The 23,512-nt window shown below is 37.4% G+C and overlaps 1 protein-coding gene across 1 annotated transcript in view; it reads right to left on the reverse strand.

Annotated features, from left to right (window-relative positions):
• The window catches only part of LOC149156879 (sister chromatid cohesion 1 protein 4-like), a 32,307-nt gene extending 20,540 nt beyond the window's left edge, over positions 1-11,767 (reverse strand). The window contains exon 1 of the mRNA XM_089438737.1: positions 11,261-11,767. Coding sequence (XP_089294863.1) covers positions 11,261-11,384 — 124 coding nt within the window. The 5' untranslated portion in view covers positions 11,385-11,767. The remainder of the gene's footprint in view (positions 1-11,260) is intronic.
• Between the last annotated feature and the right edge of the window lie 11,745 nt (positions 11,768-23,512).

Raw genomic sequence — 23,512 nt, forward strand, 5'->3', positions numbered from 1 at the left:
AAAAGGACTTGGCTAAGTCGACCAAAGGTGAACAACCCAAGGAAATTACAGGATTGGAAAGATCTTCTCCTTAGAAGAAAAAAGAACTTGGTTGCCAGAAGGACTTGGCTATGTTGACCAAAGGAGATAGATGTAATTCACCTTTGAATCCAAAAAGACTTAGCTAGGTCATAAAGGACTTTGACCAAAAAGGTGAATGATCCAAAGGCAAATTCTCTCCTAAGAAGCTAGAAACTTAGATGCAAGAAGGACTTGGCAAGGGCATGACCAGAGGAGATTGATACATTTGCCTAAGGAGCCATAAAGGACTTTGGCCACAAGCCCTAGATGCTTATGTACATATGAGAGAGTTACATTGCCCACTCCAATATGGCGTTGTTTTATAAACACGCATCAACATGACAAGCTCGTTAACTTTTCTTAAGGAGAAATTTCAACAAGGAAAATTTGTTGCAAAGAATACCTCCCTCGCTAAGAGGTAGTGTTGATTTTTTTGTGTAGCATCTAGATGTATTCCCACATACCAAAAGGTCCCCAAGTCAGCCAAAGAAAATTATGGAAATGAAAAATTAAAATTATGTAGTTTTGGGCTTCATGTAGATCCCAAATGGTCAAGTTGGCCCCACCATGAAGGGGTGTGATTTTTGGTCAAAAGTCACCATTTGACAAATATAAAAACACAAGTTGACTTCCTCATTTGGACCAATTCGAAACACAAATTCTTTTATTTTCTTATCCACACGTGCAAAAGCCAGAGGAAATATGAAAGTTGATCAAGATAACGAAATTGCCATTTGACCGAATTTGACTTGCTCTATTTGACCAAGAATTTGTTGTGTTTGACAGAGAGTTTGACTGAGTTTTACCACAGAGAAAGGGGCAAGTTTGACTATAGAAGAAGAATTTGCTCACAGATTTGCGTTGATTGTAAAAGAAGAAGACTTTGACCATAGATTTAGGTTGCAGTCAACCACAATTGACCACAATTGACTGCAGACCCTTTGACCGCAGGAACAATCTGACCTCAGGCTGAAGTTTCAGACTATTGGCCAACACTAATTTATCTAATTTTTGGAGGTTTGACTAGCTGGTATTTGACAACGTTTGATTGGTATCTTGGACAAGATTTGCGGAACAAATTTCTAGAATTCTCTTGGATTCATAAATATTGTTGAAAAACAATTTCTCCTTAAAAGAAAATTGGTTGGGTTTTTCCCAAGGTAAATTTGTTGCCTTTATTGTAGATGGCTATCTCTTTATGATCCTACTATTTTCATTGCATTATTGTTGATATTTGCTGTGTGTAATTGCTTAATGATACATGTGACATAAGATAATTTGATTGGAAATCATAGGAAAGTAATTATGAGATCAAAAGCTCAATTTCTAATGTGCATTATTGTAGAAAAATCAAAACAACATAGGCCAAACATTCTTCCATTAAAGCCATGATGATTTGGCATTCATAAGGTCATGTTGATTTGACCGAGGAAGAGTGATACATTCACCTAAAAAGCCATGCTAATTTGGCTAGGCCATGCCGATTTGGCCAAGGGTGAACAACCCAGGGACATACCTTCTCCTAAGAAGCCATGTTGATTTGGCTAGGTCGTGTTAATTTGACCAGGGGATATTGATACATTTATCCATGGAGCTATGCTAATTTGGCTAGGGGTAAATGGCCCAAGATACTCACATTGTTTGCTCCAAGATGGAGTGATCTATAGCTATAAACGTGCATGTGAGGAGACACTACATCAACATAGCAAGTTGGTGAACTTTTCTAGTGGAGGAGTAATTTCAGCAAAGGAGAATGCCTCCCTCACTAAGAGGGAGTGTTGATTTTTTGTGTAGCATCGAGAGGTATTACCGATGGCTAAAAGATCTTCAAGTCGACCTAGAAGAATCAAGTCGGCCCAAGAAAGAAGTCGGCTAGCCAATGAAGAAATGTGTCTCTTGGGTTGTCACACCTCATTCGACTTGTATAAATAAGAAGTGATGTCTCATTTCTCCACCAAGCAAAAGCAATTCTTTATCTCTCTCTTCATCATTCTTAGACAATCGCATGTGTGAACAAGGACGAGTTTAACTTTTTTCATCAAGCTAATTTGACCTTTGTTTGACCAAGTTTGACTAGGCATTGACCAAAGTTGTTTGACCACAGGAAGGCCACATGTGTGAACTATTGACCACAAACCATAGGGTTGACCACAGTTGATCACAAGGCCAAAGTTTGATCGCAACTTGTTTGACCAATGTTAAATTTCTGATTTTTTTATGGTTTGACCAACATTGACTAGCAAATGTTTTGATCAAACTTCAACTAGTATTTGAGTTGGATTATTCTCAAGGGTATATTGATCCAAAGTAAAGAATCATTGAAAAGGTAATAAAGTTAAAAGCCTTTATATATAGAGTTTGGTCAAAGTTAGAAGTTCTATAAAGTTGGATGGTTGATTTAACTATAAAGTCTTGGTCATGTTTGTACAATTTATTGTAAAATATTTATGGAAAGTCAAAGTCGAATTATTGATGTAAAAAGTTGAAATTGAAAGGTTGAGTCCACTTCAAAGTCAAGTCAAAGATAGAGAGTCAAAGTCAAAGGTGAGATTATGGAGTTTAAAATCAAAGGTGCATGATCGTTGTTACCCAACACCTTTATCATTGTTGTCTGGGTGCATTCTCAATTGAACCCGACACCCATTTGAATCATTGTAAGATGACTTGTGTTGGGTGCATTTCCGATTGAAGTTGACTCCTTTTTTGTAAGTTGATTACAAGTGTTTTCTGAAAATGGCCAAATTTGGAGTATGAGAGTTACTAAATACTCTAATACTATCTACTATTGAGGACACAATGAAAATTAGCAAAGCTACTCTTGCTACTATTAAAATACATCTACATCAGGCATATGAGATGATTGAGTTTCTCCAACTTGAGTCACAACTACAACAAGATGAGTTACAGCAGAAGGGTCGTGTTTCCGAGCCATTCAACAATACAACTTCAAATGATGAAGATGATTTCAAACCACTCAACAATACAACTACAAGTGTGGAAGATGTACATGATAAAGTCCAGTGTTCTCTTTCCAATTCAATCATCAAACCATGGGAAGAAATCCAATGCAACAAAAATCAATATGGTTTAGGATATGACAAAGATGATAACGATTTGCATATTCCTGATTATTCAAAACCAATCAAGTTCATCAGTGGAGGATTTCTTGATCAAGCAACATCAAAAATCAATGAGACGATTGAAAAAAGCCAAAATGTTAGCATTGTCAAAGAATTGGTCATATGAAAGATCATTGTTTTGATCTCCATCCTTGTCACCTTTGTGAGAAGAAGAATCATTCATTAGATAGTTGTTCCAAAAGAAAGAAACCAGCCAAATTGAAGATTAATTATGAATGGATAGATCCTCAGGAGTGGTTGTCAACAGTCAAACAACTATATATGTTTTATAGAAGAATTCAATCTCGTATGAAGACAAATATTGCAGCGAACAGTGAAAAGAAGATGGTACTCTCATGCACCTGAAATGGGGAGTAAAATAGTGAAACTCTCCTACATTTTAAGGGGGGGAGTTCAAATCAAATGCAAATGGTTATGGTCTCTCCTTCCAATTGACAGGGGGGGGTTGAAAATGAAATTGAAATTGAATTGATGTTGATGGTTGTCAGATTGAAAGTTTTGACAAAAAAATCAAATTTGTCAATGGGGAAGCAATTGGGATTTTAATTGAGGGTAAATCAATGGACATTTTTGTTCACGTGGATGGTTATTGGACCCAGCAAAGGATAGATAGATCCTTTTGCATTACAGCTTGGCATTAAATTAAGTTGTCAAGCATTTTTATGGATTTATTAGACTTGTAGTTGATTCACTTCTCTTGGTGTGCTCTCTTCATATTGGAGTTTTCAACATCCAATTTTGGCAGTTTCAAGCAATTCTTCATTGAGGCACAGCTCAGGAGTTTTAGCATGAAGATTTGGAGATTGTACCAATTTATGTTTCATTTCTAGTATTATTGCTCGAACTTATGATTGAGGGGGGGAATGTTAGCCTCTTACTCACATAAACAATCATTAAGTCCTAATGTGCTACCTTTGTTTATTTTACATCTTGGGATATAGTTTTTATCCTAAGAATGTTTCTATAATATCTAGATCCTAGATCCTATTTTCTAGAGCATAGATCATATTTTCTCTCTTCCTTGTTTATCTATGAGGTGTCAAGGTGATAACATATGGGTGGTTTATTAGCCCCAAGGGTTAGCTCAACTGGTAGAGTCCCTGTTGTTAAGTGCCTCGCCGATCGGGAGGTCATCGGGTCAATTTTCCTCAATTCCCTTGGGATTAGGCCCTGCTAGTCTGGCCGACAAGCTTTAAAAGATTCCCTTCGGGGTTGATCTGCCCAAATTTTCCCATGGATGTAACGGCTACCCAATGTCTGTGAACCACAGCATAAACAAAACAAAAAAATATATGGGTGATTTATTCATTATATTATAAATATATGTATAATTAAACATTGATTAAAAACAAACAGGCTTAAAGCCTTTTCCACCAAATTTTTCTATTTCTAGTATTCTTATTTAGTTTGTATTACTTATCTTCATTTCAATCTGTGGACTTAGTCAATAGCTACGAGGTTCAATGAAGTTCATCAACCTCAAATCTTCCTTTTTAGGTTCACCAAATTTCAAACCTCAAGGTTGAAGTTCGACGAACCTCGTGACATAGCATGTAACAAGTCAATGATATAGTTATCATCTCTACATGATAAAGGAATGACAATCCTAATCTTCCTATGGTATAAAATCATCTAACTCCCGGAAAGGTGAAATATGCATTGTTTATTCAAGTTAGTATTTTTTAAAAGAAGCATTCATCATTGTGAGGATTCATCCTTTCTCCATAAAATATTATTAAAACATGAACCTTCTTCTCAATAAAAAATTGAGATAAATATTTTATATCTTGTAAATTGTTTCTTTAGTAGCTTGTCCCTGTGATATCTCCTCCATGGTTGCAACAGATCAAATCCCAACCCAATATAATAAGATGTCCCCAAACAATACAAACATCCCCATCATGGCTAAGGAGTTGGTATTATCCTTGAGATGAAAATAAAACAAGTGGAGAATTAACACATGAAGGCAAGGAAGAGTTAGCTTATATGAGCAAGAGGTTAAGAGAAAGGTTACCACAGATCTTTGACTAAAATTATTATCCTAACATTTACATAATGAGTGCAATACAACCCTCCCAGTTCTTAGCTAAAATAAATTAATGGTGCAAGCTAGAATCATGCAATTGATACATGACCATCAAGCAAATGATACCAATTTGCAATTTCATAATGCTTGTCAAACATTCAAGGATTTCAAGAAGAAACATATCATGCATTAAAAGGTTTACAAGTTCATGTTTAAGTGGAGGTTTTGGCAACATCTATGTGACCAAATTTGTAGCGTCTTGACGCTGGATCTACATTTCATATCCAAATACAAATATAGATCCACCCAAATCCACGTAGGATCCACCATGCAAACAAATCCTTCAAACCTAGAAACAAATCTCATGCTATTAAAATAGATCTTGTGCTAGGTATCCCTCACACGCTAGATCCCAAACAAATAACACTATATATATATATATATATATATATAGAGAGAGAGAGAGAGAGAGAGAGAGAGAGAGAAAGAGACCCTGATCCAAGTGTACAAGTGGGGATTGAAGGTAATGATGGCCTCCATGATAACTCGATCTAGCGCATTTATGGCAGAGGGATGGTGGTGCATCCTGCCTACCATCACCACATGCCCCATTCACTACATGAGTTAGGGTGGTTGGCCTATATATATAGACCCTGATTCGGTGTACAAGTGGGCATCGAAGGTAATCATGGCCTCCATGATAACTCGATCTAATGCATTTATGGCAGGGGGATGGCGGTGCATCCCGCCTACCATCACCACATGCTCCATTTACTGCATGAGTTGGGGTGGTTGGACGACAGCAAATTGGAACTTAATGCTAAATTGGGAAGTTGAGCCTCGTTTTATTTTGCAAGTGTTTGGTCTATCTACCATTTGCATTGCTGACAGAGGAGCGAAGGTTAGTGGTGTCAGAATGGGAAACTAACGTCGATACAAGGCTCAAGCTAGCAGCCATGGTCCGTGAGCATGGTATTCCCAAGAGAGGAGGGAGAGAAAAACCCTGTCAACCTCCTCCTCCCTAACATGGGTCTAGGAGCAAAAAGGTTTGATGAGGACCTTCCACGATGCATTGGGAGAATGGTTGATAAAATGGAAACGGAGGAGAGAGCAAACACAAGGGGACAAACATGAGGCGTTGAGGAACTTGCTCAGATGACACTTGCGGGACCAGGAAGAAGTTGTGCACGTGGTGGAAGGTTGAATCACTGATTCAAATTTTTATCTCGTCCAAGCTAGGTTGGCATTGCACGTTCTGGTTGGTTCTCTAGGAATTCATTTCCCTCCACCACCCTTGCCTCCCACATCCTCCAACTCCACGGATAGCTCGAGCTCTTCTTCTTTGAGTCCTCCAAATTCGATTTCTCAAGGAAAAAACCGCCCAAAACTAAGAAGTTGGAGCCAATGCAAAGGGTGGAGAAGATAAGTCCATTAAGCAATGGGGTGAAGGAGCAGACCACTAGCAACAAGGCAACAACGAAAGACAAGCAAAAGGAAGAGGATGATCCTTTCAGTTAATTCTCAACATGGCTATGAATGCTATCAAGAATCAAGGATTTTTCAGTCTTTGTTGCTTTTTTGCATGTTAGTTTGATTTTTTATTGTTATAAACTAGATTCATGACATTTAGGGAGGTCATCTAGTTTCCCATATATGGGAAAATCGCCATCCATGTGCTTTGCATAGTGTTAGTTCCAAGTTAGATAGGCCTTTTTGTTTTTTGAATATGCTCAATCCGAACATGGTTTGTTGAAGACTTTATATGCTCTATGTAAATTATCAATAATCTAATGAAATCTTACTATGTGTGTGTGTGTGTGTTTGAAACCCAAAAGAGCAAATATTTTATTTAGACTTTTAGTTACATTACGTAATCTTAATTTGTAGGTTGTACAAGCTACGTAAGTAAATTATTAAATACTTGCAGCCTATAGACTACAAAACATGATAATGCTAGCAGGAAAAGTTTAAGACATTAAAATTTTGATTTTCAATTTTTGACAAAGCTAGCAAGAAGATCTAACAAAGCTTTAAGACAATATCTAGATGATAGCATATAGTATATGCTTAGTTTTCAGTTTATTTGTGCACAAACGATGGTTGTGTCATTAATACAATATACAGATAACAGTATATAGGAAAATACCTATGTTGCATGAGTTTCTGGAACGTGGGAATGTTGGGAACTTGGGTACGAGCATCTGTAACGACTAGAGGTTTCCCCCAAATTTACAAGAAACGGTTAATCGGGAGCAGTAATATTATATAATAAAAAAATTAAAAATATAAAAATATAAAATATTTTTTCATTATATAATTTATATAATAATCAAGATTCAAAATTAATATTGAATCAAAAAATTCAAATATTAAAATCAATTTAAATATATAATCTCCATTATATATAAATATATTCTCTGGGTGTCTCTCTCCCTGAGACTCTCCCTTTTATATATATAAAATGTCAAGTTCATTATTAGTTCTCTTAAGAGAAAAAGCAACTCTATCGTTTAAGCATTGACTTCCACATACAATGTGCACACACAATCTTTTGCAATATATATACATAAACAGCAAAAGAAATACTCATCAGCATGACATCCCAGATATCACCCTTACGTCGGGGTGCCACACGCTTCCTTAACCCATCAAGGGATTGCTCCAGTTTCAAAATTAAGGATATCAGTGTTAAGGATGTCTTTGGCCTTTCTTCCTGCGAAGGTTTCAACATAGGCTCATGTTTTGTGACTAGTTCAGCATATTTCTCTACAAGCTTTGTATTCCCCAACCCCAAGGAACATCAGAACTCAAAAAAGAAAAGCAGTCTTCAAAGCTCCCAGAACTTTCCCTAGCTCCCATTGCAGCTCTCGCTGAAAAGGTAACGTTCCCATACAATTCCAAAGCTCCCGGGAGCGCAGGAACCATCGGAACTAGTTTACCACCTCTCGGGAGCAGTTTCGGTGTAATAGAGGAAAATACTTAATTTTTAGTTTTATTTATGTACAAAGGATGGTTGTGCCATTAAAAATTTAATTAAATCAATCATGTCCAACTTTAGGTGAAGACTCCTCTTAGTATGGTATGATACATGGACTATAGCATGTTTCAAACAATGTACGATATTATTCATTTAACATTGCAACTAACCGAAAAATTTTAGATTTTAAGGCATATTTCAAGGAAGATGACAAGTTGATCATGTAGAGTTGAAATATTCAAATGCGGATGTAGACCCATTTCTAGATATGCAGTTAGACCTACTCTACATCATCATATCAACAATGTAGCCATTAATGAGACACTCAATTTTGTACTTAAAGTTATCCTTTTGTATAAGGCATGATCATTGATGCATCATGACTTCAGTCTTCTAATTTATAATAATGATTCAGTCTAGTGTTGTGATTCATGTTTTGATTTCTACCTTTGAATGTGTTTTTTGAGACTAAAAAAATATTATTGTATTTTTTGGACATGGCCTTTCCCACCATTTCCGGATCCTGGCTTTTCAAAAATTTAATGGATCCATATCCATATCTGTTTCCCGGTAACTTAGAACTACATTGATTAGCTACAATCTGAACTTTACAAAAGATAATGTGGCTTCAATTTGAGTTCTTTGCACACGGGAAGCAGCCCTGCTAGACAAATCTGATCAAGCCTGTGGACTTTTCACCCAAATGGAGGTTGACTATTTGAATGGGATGAAGTGGCTCACAACCATGGCCGATGTAGATGAGAATTTTAGGTTATTGGACAACAATATCCAAGAAGTTCATATGGCTGTATTTTGCACAATAAGCAGGAGATTGAGCCACAGATAGAATCAGTGAAGCTTCAGCTTGCACGAACAGAATCATCAGACAACTTGCAAAGTTCTGAAGATAAACATCATGCATCTAGTTCTCTGTCCGAGTGAAAACATGAGCATAGTTTCCAACCACAAAGTATTCAGGCATATCATTGACCATCTCTTCATGTTTTAACTGCTCTGCCCTCACCTCAGCACCTGTCCACCCCCATCCTCGTCCTCGAGTGTCAAATTCTGAACTATGTCAGGTTTCTTTAGCATAGCAGCAGCTACCTAGTCAAAAACATATGGCACATCAATCTCCAATTATATCTCTACCACAGCAGCAAACTCGGTCAGATGCATCAGCTATCTCAAGGCCCCAGGCCACTCAGTTGCCACACGTCAGGCAATCTCCCCAACAAGCTCAGACCGATGTCTCTGACCACAACACCAAGGACATATAGAAGAGCTTCTTCTACTGCACTATTATTTCCAGTAATTATTTATGTTCTGTTCTTCAAACATATACATCTTCACATCCACATGGATACAGCATTTTGTGTTAGACCATCATTAGAGATTACAAAGCCACCTCCACATGCATGAGAAGTCATAGAAAGGCCACAGTTTCTGAAGAGAAAGACCCTACATATTACAACCCGTTCTCTTCAGAAAACTGGAACAGGAGCTCAGGCTCCTCAGAAGTAGAACTTCAATCCACCTCTTGCATGGTAAAAAATCCTGGTATAAGGGTGGCAGCCTACATCATCGCAGAAAACCACTTCTAATCCAGCAGTGATTGGCATCCTCCATGCAGCAACAATGTCAGCAGCCCGGACAACCCTACTCCTTAGTCTCGAAATTATACCAAAACCTGGATTTGGGAAACAAGGAATATCTCAACCCATTATGGGCCCGATCATAACATGAGCAACATAAATACTCCTTAGCCACCACACCCACAGGTCTGGGGTAACGAGAAGCTGTATCAATATGCACACTCGAGTGAGTTGGTATCAACGACAATTTGGAGCATGTACTCTTGCAGAGCCATACAGTGCAAGCAATACAGTCGGTTCACCGTAGAATCAAGAAACATGGTCGGCCAGATATACACTGCAAACAATGCAGTTAGCTCACTCTCACAGCAACAGTTCAGTTATACACTGTATTTTTAGTGGGTTCTTTAAAACAGACTTTCATTACCAGCCACTGTCTCAAGCAGGCATGGTTCTTACACAAGTTCATCGTCTTCAGCCAAACAAGCATGGATGACATCAACACCAAAGAAGGTATACACCCTCACTGGTTCTCAACAGGGCATCCTCGGCTACAGCAGGTCGGTCAGCATCACTTTATGGGCAAGAGACGTTTATCTTCAGCACTTATTGACATGTGGTATCAGTTTTACACCGGCAACAAATTAACTGGACTTGATCTAAAATTCCTCTTCTGGACCTAAAAGCAATGGGGACCATTGCTATCAAAGGGGGAACGCCTGATCCGAAAACTAAATAGAGGCCACATTGGCACCGTGTCCCAAACTGCCAAGCGCAGTGACCTTAACGGTTTATCAGCTTTAAAAACAAACGTAGGGCCTGGAAGAAAGGGGGCAAACAGAGTAGGGAGCGCTACTTCGCACCTTCATATCGCTTCTATGTAATTTGTGTTCCATGATTTTGTTTTAATCAAATCTGGAGTTTATCTTTTATTTTCTTGCTGGCCACTGTGCTCATATAACTGTTATTTTTAGCACTAAAATTCTCTATTAAGGGACTGCTGGTTATGGCCCTATAGTGTCCAGAGTATTAGGAAACATAATAGTCTGAATAATTTTTTTGTGCTTATGTTATAACAGACCTAGCCAGCGTTCAGGGGTGAACGATGGATCAATTTAAAGTGTGAACTTTCAGTTCGGTGGAAGCTTCGCATATCATAGAACATTATTCTGTAATTCAAATAACTAAGCTTGAAGAACCGGCTTCTCCTTCCATTAACCTAAGATAAAAATAAATTATAACTATATGTTTTCAGCTGTCTAGAATAAGGAAAACAATTCTAACAATTACCATTCTTATTATCCATTGTATTTAAAGCTAACTAAGTCATTCAGTAAACATTCCAGGCATTCTAACGTTTAAACCCCTAAACCCCAAATCACATGGAGGAACCAAAGTGCCCAAAGTGTCCGCACCCCTTCCCTCACCAAAAAGAAGAAAAATCAGAAGCATGAATACATACCAACAGAAGCGCTGATGTTGGTCTCCGTGACCTGATTCTTGCGCAGCTTGCGCTCTAGATGAGCTGCAATCCATACTGTTCCGAGCGGCCCTTTCTTGGCCAATATGAAATGTGAATAAAACATTGCATACAGGAGAAGCTGCTGCAGTTTTTAGCTTTGGTCGGGGTCGAACCCAGGATCGAATGGATGCCAAAATCAATGGAGCTGGGAGGAATACGGTGGAAAAAAATGGAGGCGGGAAAGGGAGTTCGAGGATGAAGAACAGAGAGAGCACCTGCTTTTTTTTTTGGCTTTTCTGTTTTTGTTACGCCCTGTTGGCAGTTTTTGGGGTTGGGTCAATTTTTGAATTAGCGGGAGGCTATAAATGCGTCAAAATTTCCCCGCCAGAGAGGGTGTGGCGCTGCAACTTGTCACGTTTGAGCCTCCATATCGAGCATGACTAATTCCATGTATTGTTGGACAAGTGTTTCCGTTTTCTTAGGCAAAAACATTCGCTCCTTAATAACAATAGGGCAAACAAACCTCAATAACGCATTTCGTTCCATCATCGTTGAGCAGAAATAGCGAAATGGAAGTACAAGTGAACTTGTTTTTCCTTTCTTTTATTTTTAACATTTTAATTTTATAAAAGTTGTTTAATTTTGTAATAATTTATTTTATTATTATAATTCGCTCAATTTGGATGGAGTAGAAATAATTAAATGGGAGTAGAAAGGAAGGAGCAGAAATTGGTGATGGTTCAGTGGAATGGTTGTTATCTTTTTCATCAAGTTTCAAAGCCTAGATACTGACATGATGAGCTATAATGCTTTTGATGATCACTGTTGTAATGGCTTTGAGCCTTATGAACTCTTAAGTGAGTATATTTGTGGGATGGCCTAGTATCAACGATTTCTCTCCAGCCCAGTGAGTATACCTATGGGCTAGTTTGGTACCATCCTCTCTCTAGCCTTCAAGCATAGAGGAAGGCAGATTTCTTTCCTCAGATAAAGAAGGTTATAAATTTTTTTGATCATTTTTATTAAATTTTCAACTATTTTAGATATTTAGAATTTTAAAAAATATATAAAAATAAATAAAATATATGTGTGTGTGTGGTTTTATCATGTACAAAACTTACCTGGGTTAGCTTAGTTGGTCCAGTCCCCGTCGTTAAAGCACCTTTGTTATTGACAGGTCACAAGTTCAATTCTCTCGACACTCTCGGGATCAGGCTCTGTAGTTGAGCCAACAAGAAGTGGTCCTTTCGGGTAGATCTACCTAGTACAGGTATTCCATGAATGTAGCAACCACTAATCTCCAAGGACTGTGAACAACATAGAAAAAAAAACATGTACAAAACTTGAATCGTGGTTAGAAAGAGGATCATTTCATTACAAGATTATCCTACTCTCCCAAATATATCTTTCCCCTAAGTAAAAAGAATTGTCTCGGTATCTTAATAATATATGCAAATGATCTTCTTTCTAGTTATCATTCAATAAAAAGCATTTCCTCAATATCCTGATGATATATGGAAATTTGCAAACACATGAATATCTATTAAAATCGTGCATTTCAGCTTTTTCTTATTTAAAACAATTGAACTACAATGTGCAAACATTTGGAGATAATGTTAGTCTCATTTTGCTTAGAGTAAATTGATTTCACAAGGCAATGTTCAAGGCATTTGTGTTAATTGGCATATCTCGAGGAGAACATAAGAAAGGAATTGAGGATGATCATGGATGAGGGAGGATGGCGTTGCCTGTTTTATCTTTTGCATTGTGAGAAGGAATATTATATGAGTGAAGTGGGCTTTCATTAATAAATCATTTGACCTTATTGTGTATGGATTTAGCAACCTCGTAGTCAAGTTGCACGGGGTTTGCAGTTTGCAACAGTTCTCATGTTTATTGGATTGTATCTAGATCCCCCTTTGCATCTCAACAAACATATCATGTTTATATTACATGTTCATGGTTGATTATCTAGCATCAGATGATTAAGAGAATTAGTGCACCAAAGCTTGTGTTCGTGTAAAGGCTTCCAAAGTTTTAGGATGAATAGTTAATGCTTCCTACTTATCTTTGTCATAAGCAATTATGTTTCCTAACACTTCTCTACATCTACTTCATCAAGGCTAATGGTTAAGATTGTTGATTCAATATTTTGAGAAGAAGGTGGAGATTGTGGTGACATAAGAAGATCAATGGTTGGTTGTGAGCTTAAGTAATTTGAGTTTCAATAAGCAAATAGGATTTTGTATTAAGGTCAATTTCACACAAAATGATTTCAAATGCACTTTGTTGGTATTTTCTTAGATTCATTGCTAAAGTTAAATATGGCAAGGTGTAAATCATTACTTCACATCATCCTCAAATTTACTACAAATAGCAATGTTTTGAACCTGAATGTTGATCACATTGTTGTGGAGAAAAAAATCCCCAGGGTTTGGTCCATGAGATGAAAAAATATATTATTTAATGATCTCATTAATAAATAGTACAATATTTCCATCTTCTTTGAGTTTTTGTCTCCATGTATCTTACAAATTAAGTTGATGTTTGATAAACAACATCCACTTGTAATTTGCTCTTCATCATTATTCACCAAGTAAACATGCACATGTGATAATATAAAAATCAATCTAGATTGGAATTAAATATATATATATATATATCAAAGTTGCATATTTCCTAGGTTTCATATAAACCATTTGAATATATTAGAAATTTAAATAGTTTACACATTAAATAGTAATAACAAAACATTTAATATTAAAATGGTCACCATTTGAAACATGGTGACCATTTTTTTAAATGCAAAGAAAAAAATGTTAATATAGTTTAAAATTTATATAAAAGCAAGGCAATAAAACAAACAAATATTGAATAACAAAACATCATTGTTAGATTAAAATAGATATGTATAGATAGCATTTAATATTTTCTATGGTAATGCTAAATAATATCATGAAAAATGTTAGAAGGCACTATGTCAATTCAATGTTATTTGTTTTCTCAAAACACTCACATAATTATTAGGTCGATGAAACTATTTACCTATAAAAAAAAAAACTTAAGATAAATTGACATTGAGAGAGTCAATATTTAGAAAAAAAATCAATTAAATTGATGATGTGAGAGTTAATGAACAATTTTGCGTGGACTCCATTGCATATTACTCCATTTGTGGCTTTATGCTCTAATTTATTGTTATATTTAGCTTCAATGGTTTTGTCCTCTAGGAAAAAGGATCACAAGATCAAAGACAACTCAGTTGTGGTGACAACAAATAATACATGTGATTGTAAGTTCCAACATCTCATTTTGGTATTCATTGTTGCCCAAGCCTTTGATCTCTAATCAAATCTACGATGTTTTCAATAATAAACAAGAATGCATGGGAAATAAGTTTTGCACACTTAAGAAGTTTCTTCGAGTTGTTCAAGATAGATCTATAACAAAAAGGGAAGGAGGAATTCAATAAGGTTTTGAAGTAAGCATATGTACATAGAACCCAAAGGGTTAGTTCAAATAGATGTTTCCAATGATGGGCATTTGGTTAGTTCCATGGCAATAAATTCTAGGTTTGAATCCCCTGGGTTAGTTGCACTAATGTACATCGACGAATTTACTAAGCATGTCATTCACAAAAATGAGTGTTAGGATATTCCGACACATAGGATATAGTTAAGTTCAACTTGGTCTAGTATAGAGTTAGGTTAGAGTTAGGTAAAGTGTGTTTCTTTACCGTTGTACATTTTGTAACTTACAATCCGACGGTCACGATATGTAGTGATCCGACGGTTCACTCTCACCTCGGTATTACCGACACTTGATCCGTGGCTTGACACCCGATTGGTCCATGAGTTCTATTTAAAGCGCATGGAGGGTCATTGTTCGGGTAATCCGTGCATGAGAGAAGCTTATGTAAATTTTCATTCTTTGATTAATAAATTGCCTGTAGTACCCACGTTGGGACAGGCCGTGGACTGTTTCCCTCCTTGCACTCTGAGGGTTTTAACCACGTCAAAAATACTGGTGTATTGATTTGAGATCTGGTTGTGAGCGGTGTCCTTTTGGTATTCTTTCTGTGGAACTTACCCTGTAAATTCCTACATGGTATCGGAGCTATTTGAGGGCCGCGTCCGTTGGTGATCCAAATCTGAAGCCGGTAGAACTGCATGCGGCTGTCGTTTCCTAGATCTGTTGTTTCTGACTGCTTTCGGGCCGAGAGGACTGCTCTGTTGCGTTCGGAGCATCTGTTCCAGTGAGGAACCCCTTTCGTTTCACGCGAAAAGGTTTCCGGTAGCCCTAGCTGCGTCATTTTTCAGATCGGGAGGTATACAGTGTTTTTTTGCAGTTTACTGTTATTTTCTCTCTGCTTATTTCGGTCTCAGTTTATTTAGCCTTTTTTTAACCGGATCTATACCTTTCATTTCTGCGTATGCTCTTTGCCCTGCGACTCTGTGCGATCTGGGCAAATCAGAAACAGAAAGGAAGGATTTTTCTCATGCGTATGCTCTTTTCCCTGCACCTTAGTGTGATCTCGGAAAATCAGAAACATTGAGAAAAATATTTAGTTTTTCGGCTAAAGCTAACTTTGAGATTTTTTTTTAAATTTCTAGTTTTTTTTGGCTAAAGCTAACTTCGAGCCGTAAGGTTCGTTTTTCTTTGCATATTCGTGTTGGGTTTTGTGTTTTGTGTTTTGTAGGGAAAAAGAGCTTTCTCAAGGCAAGCACGCAAACCAAGGCCCCCCCCCCCCCCCCCCTCTCTCTCTCTCTCTCTCTCTCTCTCAAATTTTTTGTATAGATCAATTGGTTCAAAGCTATTTTAAGAGAGTAGAGGTCTTGGGTTCAAGTCTCCATTTTGTGGGGGCGGATTTTTTCATTCCCGCACATTCGCGCACTTTGCCGGCAACGTCAACATTTTTTTTTCAAAAAGCCATAACTTCTTCATCCGGAAGCCTTTTTCAGAGCCGTTTTTTTTAAAACCGCCTATTTTTTCGAGATCTATCCATTGGAACACTTACTTTCAGCATCTTCAGCTTCAGTTTTTTTTTAAATGGAAAGTCCATGCCAAGTCATTCTTGACAGCACTAACTACTTCCAATGGGTAGCCTACATGGGAGATTTACTTAGAAGTAAAGGTCTCTACAGAATAGCCACAGACCAAGAGAAGAAACCAAAAGATGAAGACAAGGCGGCAAAATGGGAAAATAGACAAGATCAAGCACGTGGTTTGATAGGGATGTCTGTTTCTCCTGATCTTAGATTCCACATTGCAGAACTTGAGACTCCTCATGAAGCATTAGAAAAACTTGCTAAAGTTTTTGGAATTAAAAATGAAATTAGAGCCCATCAACTTGAAAATGAGCTGCTTACTTTGGATCCTAATAATTTTTCTTGCATTGAAGATTTCTTGTCCAAATTCAAGACCCTTAGATATCTCTTGGAAGGTGTTAAAGTTAAGAAAGAAGATGGTAACCTTATTTATTCCATCCTTACTAAGTTGGGACCAGCCTACTCTGTATTTGTTTCCACTTTCCATTCTACAAGGGAAGCTTTCATTTGTCAAGGACAAGAATACAAGGCCCCTTCCTTTGACTCCTTTTGTGATTCCTTAATAAGAGAACAAGAAAAACTCTTACACCTTGGTCTTCTTAATCTTGGAAACTCTTCCACGAAAGCGTTAGCCGCCCAGCAGCAACCAAATTCAAAGAATCCTAAGAAGTCATATCCTCAAAAGAATGGTCCTAAACCATCTCAGCCTCAAAATGAAAGATCATTTCAGCAAAATGATAAGACCAATAAAAACAAATGGAAGAAGACTGATAGACATTGTAACTTTTGTAATCGAGATGGCCACTTAGAATCTAAATGCTTTAAGAAGATGGAAGCCTTGGAAGCCGCAATGAAGAAACATAACATCCATGTGGAGCCTACTTCAACTTCAACTTCCGGAATGGCACTTTCTGCATGTCATTATCAATCATCTCAGTCTGGTTATGCATTAAATGTATCTTCTTCTTCTTCTCATTCTCATGAGTGGCTCATTGATTCTGGAGCCTCTTGTCACATGGCCAAAAACCAAGCCATGTTTTCTTCTTTAAATGATTGTAACACCAAAAATATATATATTGGTGATGATAGATCTCTTAATGTTGTAGGGACTGGAACTGTTCATCTAGACAATGGTCAGTTTAATGATGTATTATGTGTTCCAACCTTATCCTGCAACCTTCTATCTGTCTATCAGATAACTCATTCAGGTGAAGGTAAAATTGTTGAATTTTCACCTCATGATGTTGTAATCAAGGATCTAAAAGATCCTAAACAGATTCTAGCTACTGGTCTTGCTGATGATTCCAAAAGGTTGTATAAGTTTCACAACTTTGGGTCATCCAATCTTCCCTCAGTATTTGTTGCTCATAATGATGAAGTGAGCAAACTTTGGCATGAGCGATTTGGTCACTTAAACTATCGCTCCCTTCAGCATCTATGTAAAGAAAATATGGTGACAGGTCTTCCTATGGTATCTTGCAGAGATGGTGTTTGTTCCGGATGTGTACTCGGAAAACATCATCGGGACAGTTTTGACAAACGTGCCTCTTGGCACGCCTCAGCCCCTTTACAGCTTGTGCACAGTGATTTATGTGGTCCTCTTCCTGTTGCTTCATTCTCTGGCTGCAAGTACTTCTTAACTTTCATTGATGATTTCTCCAGACGCACTTGGGTATACTTCTTAAAACTCAAGAGTGAAGTATTTAACACTTTTTTGGCCTTCAAAGCCTTTGTTGAAAAACAATCTGGACATCAAATTCTTAAGCTAAGAACTGATAATGGTGGAGAATATGTTAAAAACACATTCATCAACTTTTGCACCGAAAATGGAATTCAAATGCAACATACTGTTCCATACACTCCACAACAAAATGGTGTAGCTGAAAGGAAAAATCGCACCTTAAAGGAAATGGCTAATTGTATGCTGCAATCTAAAGGACTCAGTCTTAGTTTTTGGGCCGAAGCAATTAATTGTGCAAATTATATAATCAATCGCACTCCTACTAAGGTTCTAGAGAATATCACTCCAGAAGAAGCTTGGAGTTCCATTAAACCAGATGTAAGTCACTTTCGTGTGTTTGGAAGTGAAGCATGGGCCCATATTCCAGATGAAAAGCATAAAGCTTTAGAACCTAAGAGTGAGAAATGTACTTTTGTTGGATATTCTGAAGATGTAAAAGGTTATAGACTTATTCCATTTAAGTCCAAAAATGTTATCATTAGAAGAGATGTAAAATTTGATGAAAATAAATCGGCCTGCGAGCCTAGTCCGGCGGATGTGCCACCTCTTCCTATCTCTTCTACTTTTGAAAACATTTCTTCTTCAGATGATGAAAGCGAGGATGATAATCCTCCCCCACCTTCTCAGGATCCTCAACTTCCAAGATGGGTCCGTGCTACTCGGGATGCAGCAGGTGATCTTGCCGGTGATCCTACAGATCAGCGACGTACACGTTCTCAGTTTGAAAGAGCCTCTTCTTTACTGGCTCAAGCTCCAGTAAATCATGATCCTGACACTTTTGCAGAAGCTTCAGGCCATCCACATTGGGAAGCAGCTATGAATGAAGAATATCATTCATTGATGACAAATGATACATGGGATCTTGTTCCTCTACCAAAGGGACGCAAACTTGTTAGATGTAAATGGGTTTACAGAACCAAGTATGGACCAGATGGGAAAGTTGATAAACATAAAGCTCGTCTCGTTGCTAAGGGCTTTTCACAGGTTGAAGGCATTGACTACACTGAAACCTTCTCCCCTGTTGCCAAAATGAACTCTATCCGCCTTGTTCTTTCCCTTGCTGCCTCTTTAAAATGGGAAGTCCATCAGATGGATGTTAAATCTGCCTTCTTGCATGGGGACTTGCAGGAAGAAATCTATATGGAACAACCCATTGGCTTCATACAAACAGACTCCAGCCTTGTTTGTCGACTTAAGAAATCCCTTTATGGCCTCAAGCAAGCTCCTCGGGCTTGGTATGCCAAAATGGATAGCTTTCTTTTAGAATCTGGCTTTTCTAGGTGTCATTCTGACAATACTGTCTACACCAAGAAAGTGGGCAACTCTCTTATCATCCTTGTTCTTTATGTTGATGATCTTATTCTTACTGGTAGTGATCCCAACCTTATAAACCATGTGAAGTCAAGCCTTAAAAAGAAATTTGAAATGACAGACTTAGGACACTTACACTATTTTCTCGGTCTTCAAGTCTTGCAATCCCAAGAGGGTATTTTCCTTTCCCAGTCCAAGTATGCTTGTGATATTCTTCGTCATTTTCACATGGAAGACTGTAAGCCAGCCCCTTCTCCCTTTCAGTCTGGAGTCAAACTTTCAGTCTCTTGTACTTCTCCTGAAGTTGATGCTACCTTATACCGTCAACTTGTCGGAAAACTCTTGTATTTAACCCATACTCGTCCTGATCTTTCCTTTGCTGTTGGCCTTGTTGCTCGTTTTATGCAAAACCCCCGTGAAAGTCATTGGAAAGCAGCTAAAAGAATACTTCGTTATGTTCGAGGTACAGTACAGTTTGGGATTCATTACAGTGCCAAAGCAGCTCCTCTGTTAGTTGGTTTCACTGATTCTGATTGGGCTGGTGACCCTGATGATCGGAAGTCTACTGCCGGTTATGTCTTCACTCTTGGTTCAGGACCTATTACATGGGCTTGTAAGAAACAGGCTGCAATTTCTCTTTCGTCAGCAGAAGCAGAGTATCGTGGTGCCGTGGAAGCTAGTAAGGAAGCCTTGTGGCTTCGTCAGATCCTATCAGAGTTTGGCTTTGAGCAGCAGCATCCAACCACACTTTGGTGTGATAATCAAAGTGCCATTCAGCTATGCAAAGATCCAGTCCAGCATCAGCGCAGCAAACACATTGAACTACACATGCACTTCATCAGAAAGCTCATTCATGACCATGTTCTTGAAGTGCAATATTGTCCAACAGATGATCAGGTTGCAGACATCTTCACAAAGGCTCTCACAGAGGCGAAGTTCACTAAACTTCGATATATGCTTGGAGTTCAGGAAGTTGTCACTAAGGGGGGATAGGCTCTAGTGCCTCCTTCCTTCTCCTATTGTGTCATATTTGTAAATCCTTCAATCCTATCCCAAGTTGTTCTTAAGGGGGGATGTTAGGATATTCCGACACATAGGATATAGTTAAGTTCAACTTGGTCTAGTATAGAGTTAGGTTAGAGTTAGGTAAAGTGTGTTTCTTTACCGTTGTACATTTTGTAACTTACAATCCGACGGTCACGATATGTAGTGATCCGACGGTTCACTCTCACCTCGGTATTACCGACACTTGATCCGTGGCTTGACACCCGATTGGTCCATGAGTTCTATTTAAAGCGCATGGAGGGTCATTGTTCGGGTAATCCGTGCATGAGAGAAGCTTATGTAAATTTTCATTCTTTGATTAATAAATTGCCTGTAGTACCCACGTTGGGACAGGCCGTGGACTGTTTCCCTCCTTGCACTCTGAGGGTTTTAACCACGTCAAAAATACTGGTGTATTGATTTGAGATCTGGTTGTGAGCGGTGTCCTTTTGGTATTCTTTCTGTGGAACTTACCCTGTAAATTCCTACAATGAGAAAGCGTCCCTTAAGCTTCCCTCAAAATTTTCTTTGGAAAAAAAGTTTTTGTTTGTAATTATAAACAATGGTAAGACCAGACAAAGACAATTTTATAAAAGAGCTAAATTACCTTAAGAGCAAATAGTTACCTTTAAATTATTCATGACATAAATATGGTAGGTTATGGAAAAGTTAACCATACTTAATGTAGTTGCCAATAATGTTAGTATAACCACATCATAATGGTTGCAACTATATCCATGGAAACTTATTCTTTAATTAACAAGTTTAAATAAATCAATGCACAAGTAAATATATGCATATGTTGGCTTTGACATTGTTTCAATGTCTTATTATTCTAGCTCATATGAGCACAAATGATTTAAATCTCGATGTAATAAATAAAGAAGATCATTAATGAAAATAAGTGCTCGGTGTTTGGAGTTGGAAGAGGATCAAATACACTTTGAAATTGAAGTTATAAATAAACAAAATCCGGAATTGTGCATGGTATGATTTGTTAATCAAATTGACAGGGGGCATTATGTATGGTAGCATTTTGTTAATACAAGGAGCATTTCTTTTTTGCAATCATCGTTCAATCTTATGCACATCATTTGCATGCATCTTTGTTACTTAGAATTGCGAGTGCTATCTCTATACTATTATAGGTGGACAATCCATCTAAGCCATGAATGCACTAAATCATGGAAAATATTATTAATTGTCTATTTATGAGGTTGTTGGAATACTTGTAATCAAAGATTCAGTAAGCAAGATATGATGCATTGTTTGAAGAAGCATATGCAATTTAAATGAAAGCCAAGAAATCAAGTTAACGTGTTTGAGTCTGCCTTTAGTTTAGATTAGTGGTTGTAATGGTTCGATTAAACAAAAATCAAGTTGAGAAAGAAGGTGAGGTTATATCGTTTAATTGATAGGTCAATGAGCAATTATATAAACAATGAAGTAAATAAGGTTTACATATTTACATTCATCTTGATTAGTGTAGATTAGTGGTTGTAAGGGTTAAATTCAACTTCACTTAATTGGCACCTTACTAGCTTAAAATTTCGAAAATGTAATGAATTTAGAGATGACTTTAGAGATGGTTTTATTAAGGACTTAACAACCATTCAAAGACCTAGAGAAATGGGAAACAATGGGTTTTAAGGTATTGTTGATATTGTTTATGAATTTTATTAGCTTTTTAAGGATGCCAAAGAAATAGATAAAATTCTTATCATGTTTGGAAACCATTTGTATCATGTGGATTAGATGGATTTCTTTTAGAGAAACACATAAACAATGGTGAATTATTTGAGATATGGTGTGAAGCATCTAATATAGTGCTTACGAGGAAGGTTTTCTTCTATCATATAAGTATGGAGATGGATTCAAATCTCTTGCTTATTACATTCCAAGTTGATGTTAGTGAATTTTCATGTCACAACTTCCAGATATCAAGAAAACAGAACATGTGTTTCAATGCCTTATGAATTTGTCATTAAATGAAGTAGGATGTGGAACTTTGTGAAGTTTGGGTTGTTCTTTTGCAGACTCTTTATGATACATTAGACCTCCTTTAAAGAATCATGTAATGTTAATTAATCACACATTTGCGTTGAAATAGAAAAGATTGATATTTGAGGTCTCAATGCAGCCAAAGATAGGTCCAAACTATCATCTTCCCATGCATGTATGTTGAACTTACTCAACATATCATCATAATTTTACCAACACAAAAATTCAAGTAAAGGAGAGTGTAATTTAATCATAGTTGCAAATGTTAATATAATTGATTCATATTCAATAATCATATGTTTCTCATTTATATCAATGCTTTTGGGGTGGAAAAATCAGAGAAATAAGCTTATAGGAGCAATTTTAGTGGTGGGACCCAGTTTGGAGAATTGGGGTCAGAAACCTTACAGGGTCAGTTTGAGGCCTTAAATGTCATTTTTTAGAGGTAAAACTCTGTTGCTTAAATGTGAACACCTTAGTGTTATTCTACACTCAAAGACATTTCTGATGGTGCAAGAACTGATTCAATCGAAGTTTGAACACAAAACTTATGCCTCTCAGAAGGTGACTTATCATGTTTGAAAACCATAATTCAAGTGGATGCCACATCAGCCCTTGTTGCTCATGGAAAAGGGGCTAGTCACACGGGTACTATGAAATACTCTAGAAGAGTTGAGTTGTAACTCATATTGAGAGTTGAATGGGTTAATTTTAACCCCTAATTGGTCATTAGGTTGTGTTATAATTGGGCCACTAGGAGGAAAAAAGGTTTGATTATATTTCGGTGCATTTTGTTCCATATTAGAGAAAATTAGTTGAGAGTAGATAGAGAGAGGGCATTTCAGATAGGGTTTGTATTATGTGGTATTCCACGGGCCATAGGTCTCACTCCTTTATATTTGCACCATTCCACTCAAAGAAAGAGAGGGTAGAGTAGCCTCACCTTTTAGCTTGGTTTTCTCCCAAAAGGGTTTCGTAAGTCATATTTTGGTGTTATTGTGGTTTGTGTAACCACCCCTCCCACATTTACCCAATTTCATCGATCTGTCAGGGTAAACATCAGATGAAGAGTTACTATGACATGACCTAACCTCCAAACTTCAGTTA

Source organism: Pinus tabuliformis, chromosome 9 (genome assembly GCF_031772625.1).
Source record: "Pinus tabuliformis cultivar Carrire ecotype Pingquan chromosome 9, CPIR1, whole genome shotgun sequence".
NCBI classification, from domain to species: Eukaryota; Viridiplantae; Streptophyta; class Pinopsida; order Pinales; family Pinaceae; genus Pinus; species Pinus tabuliformis.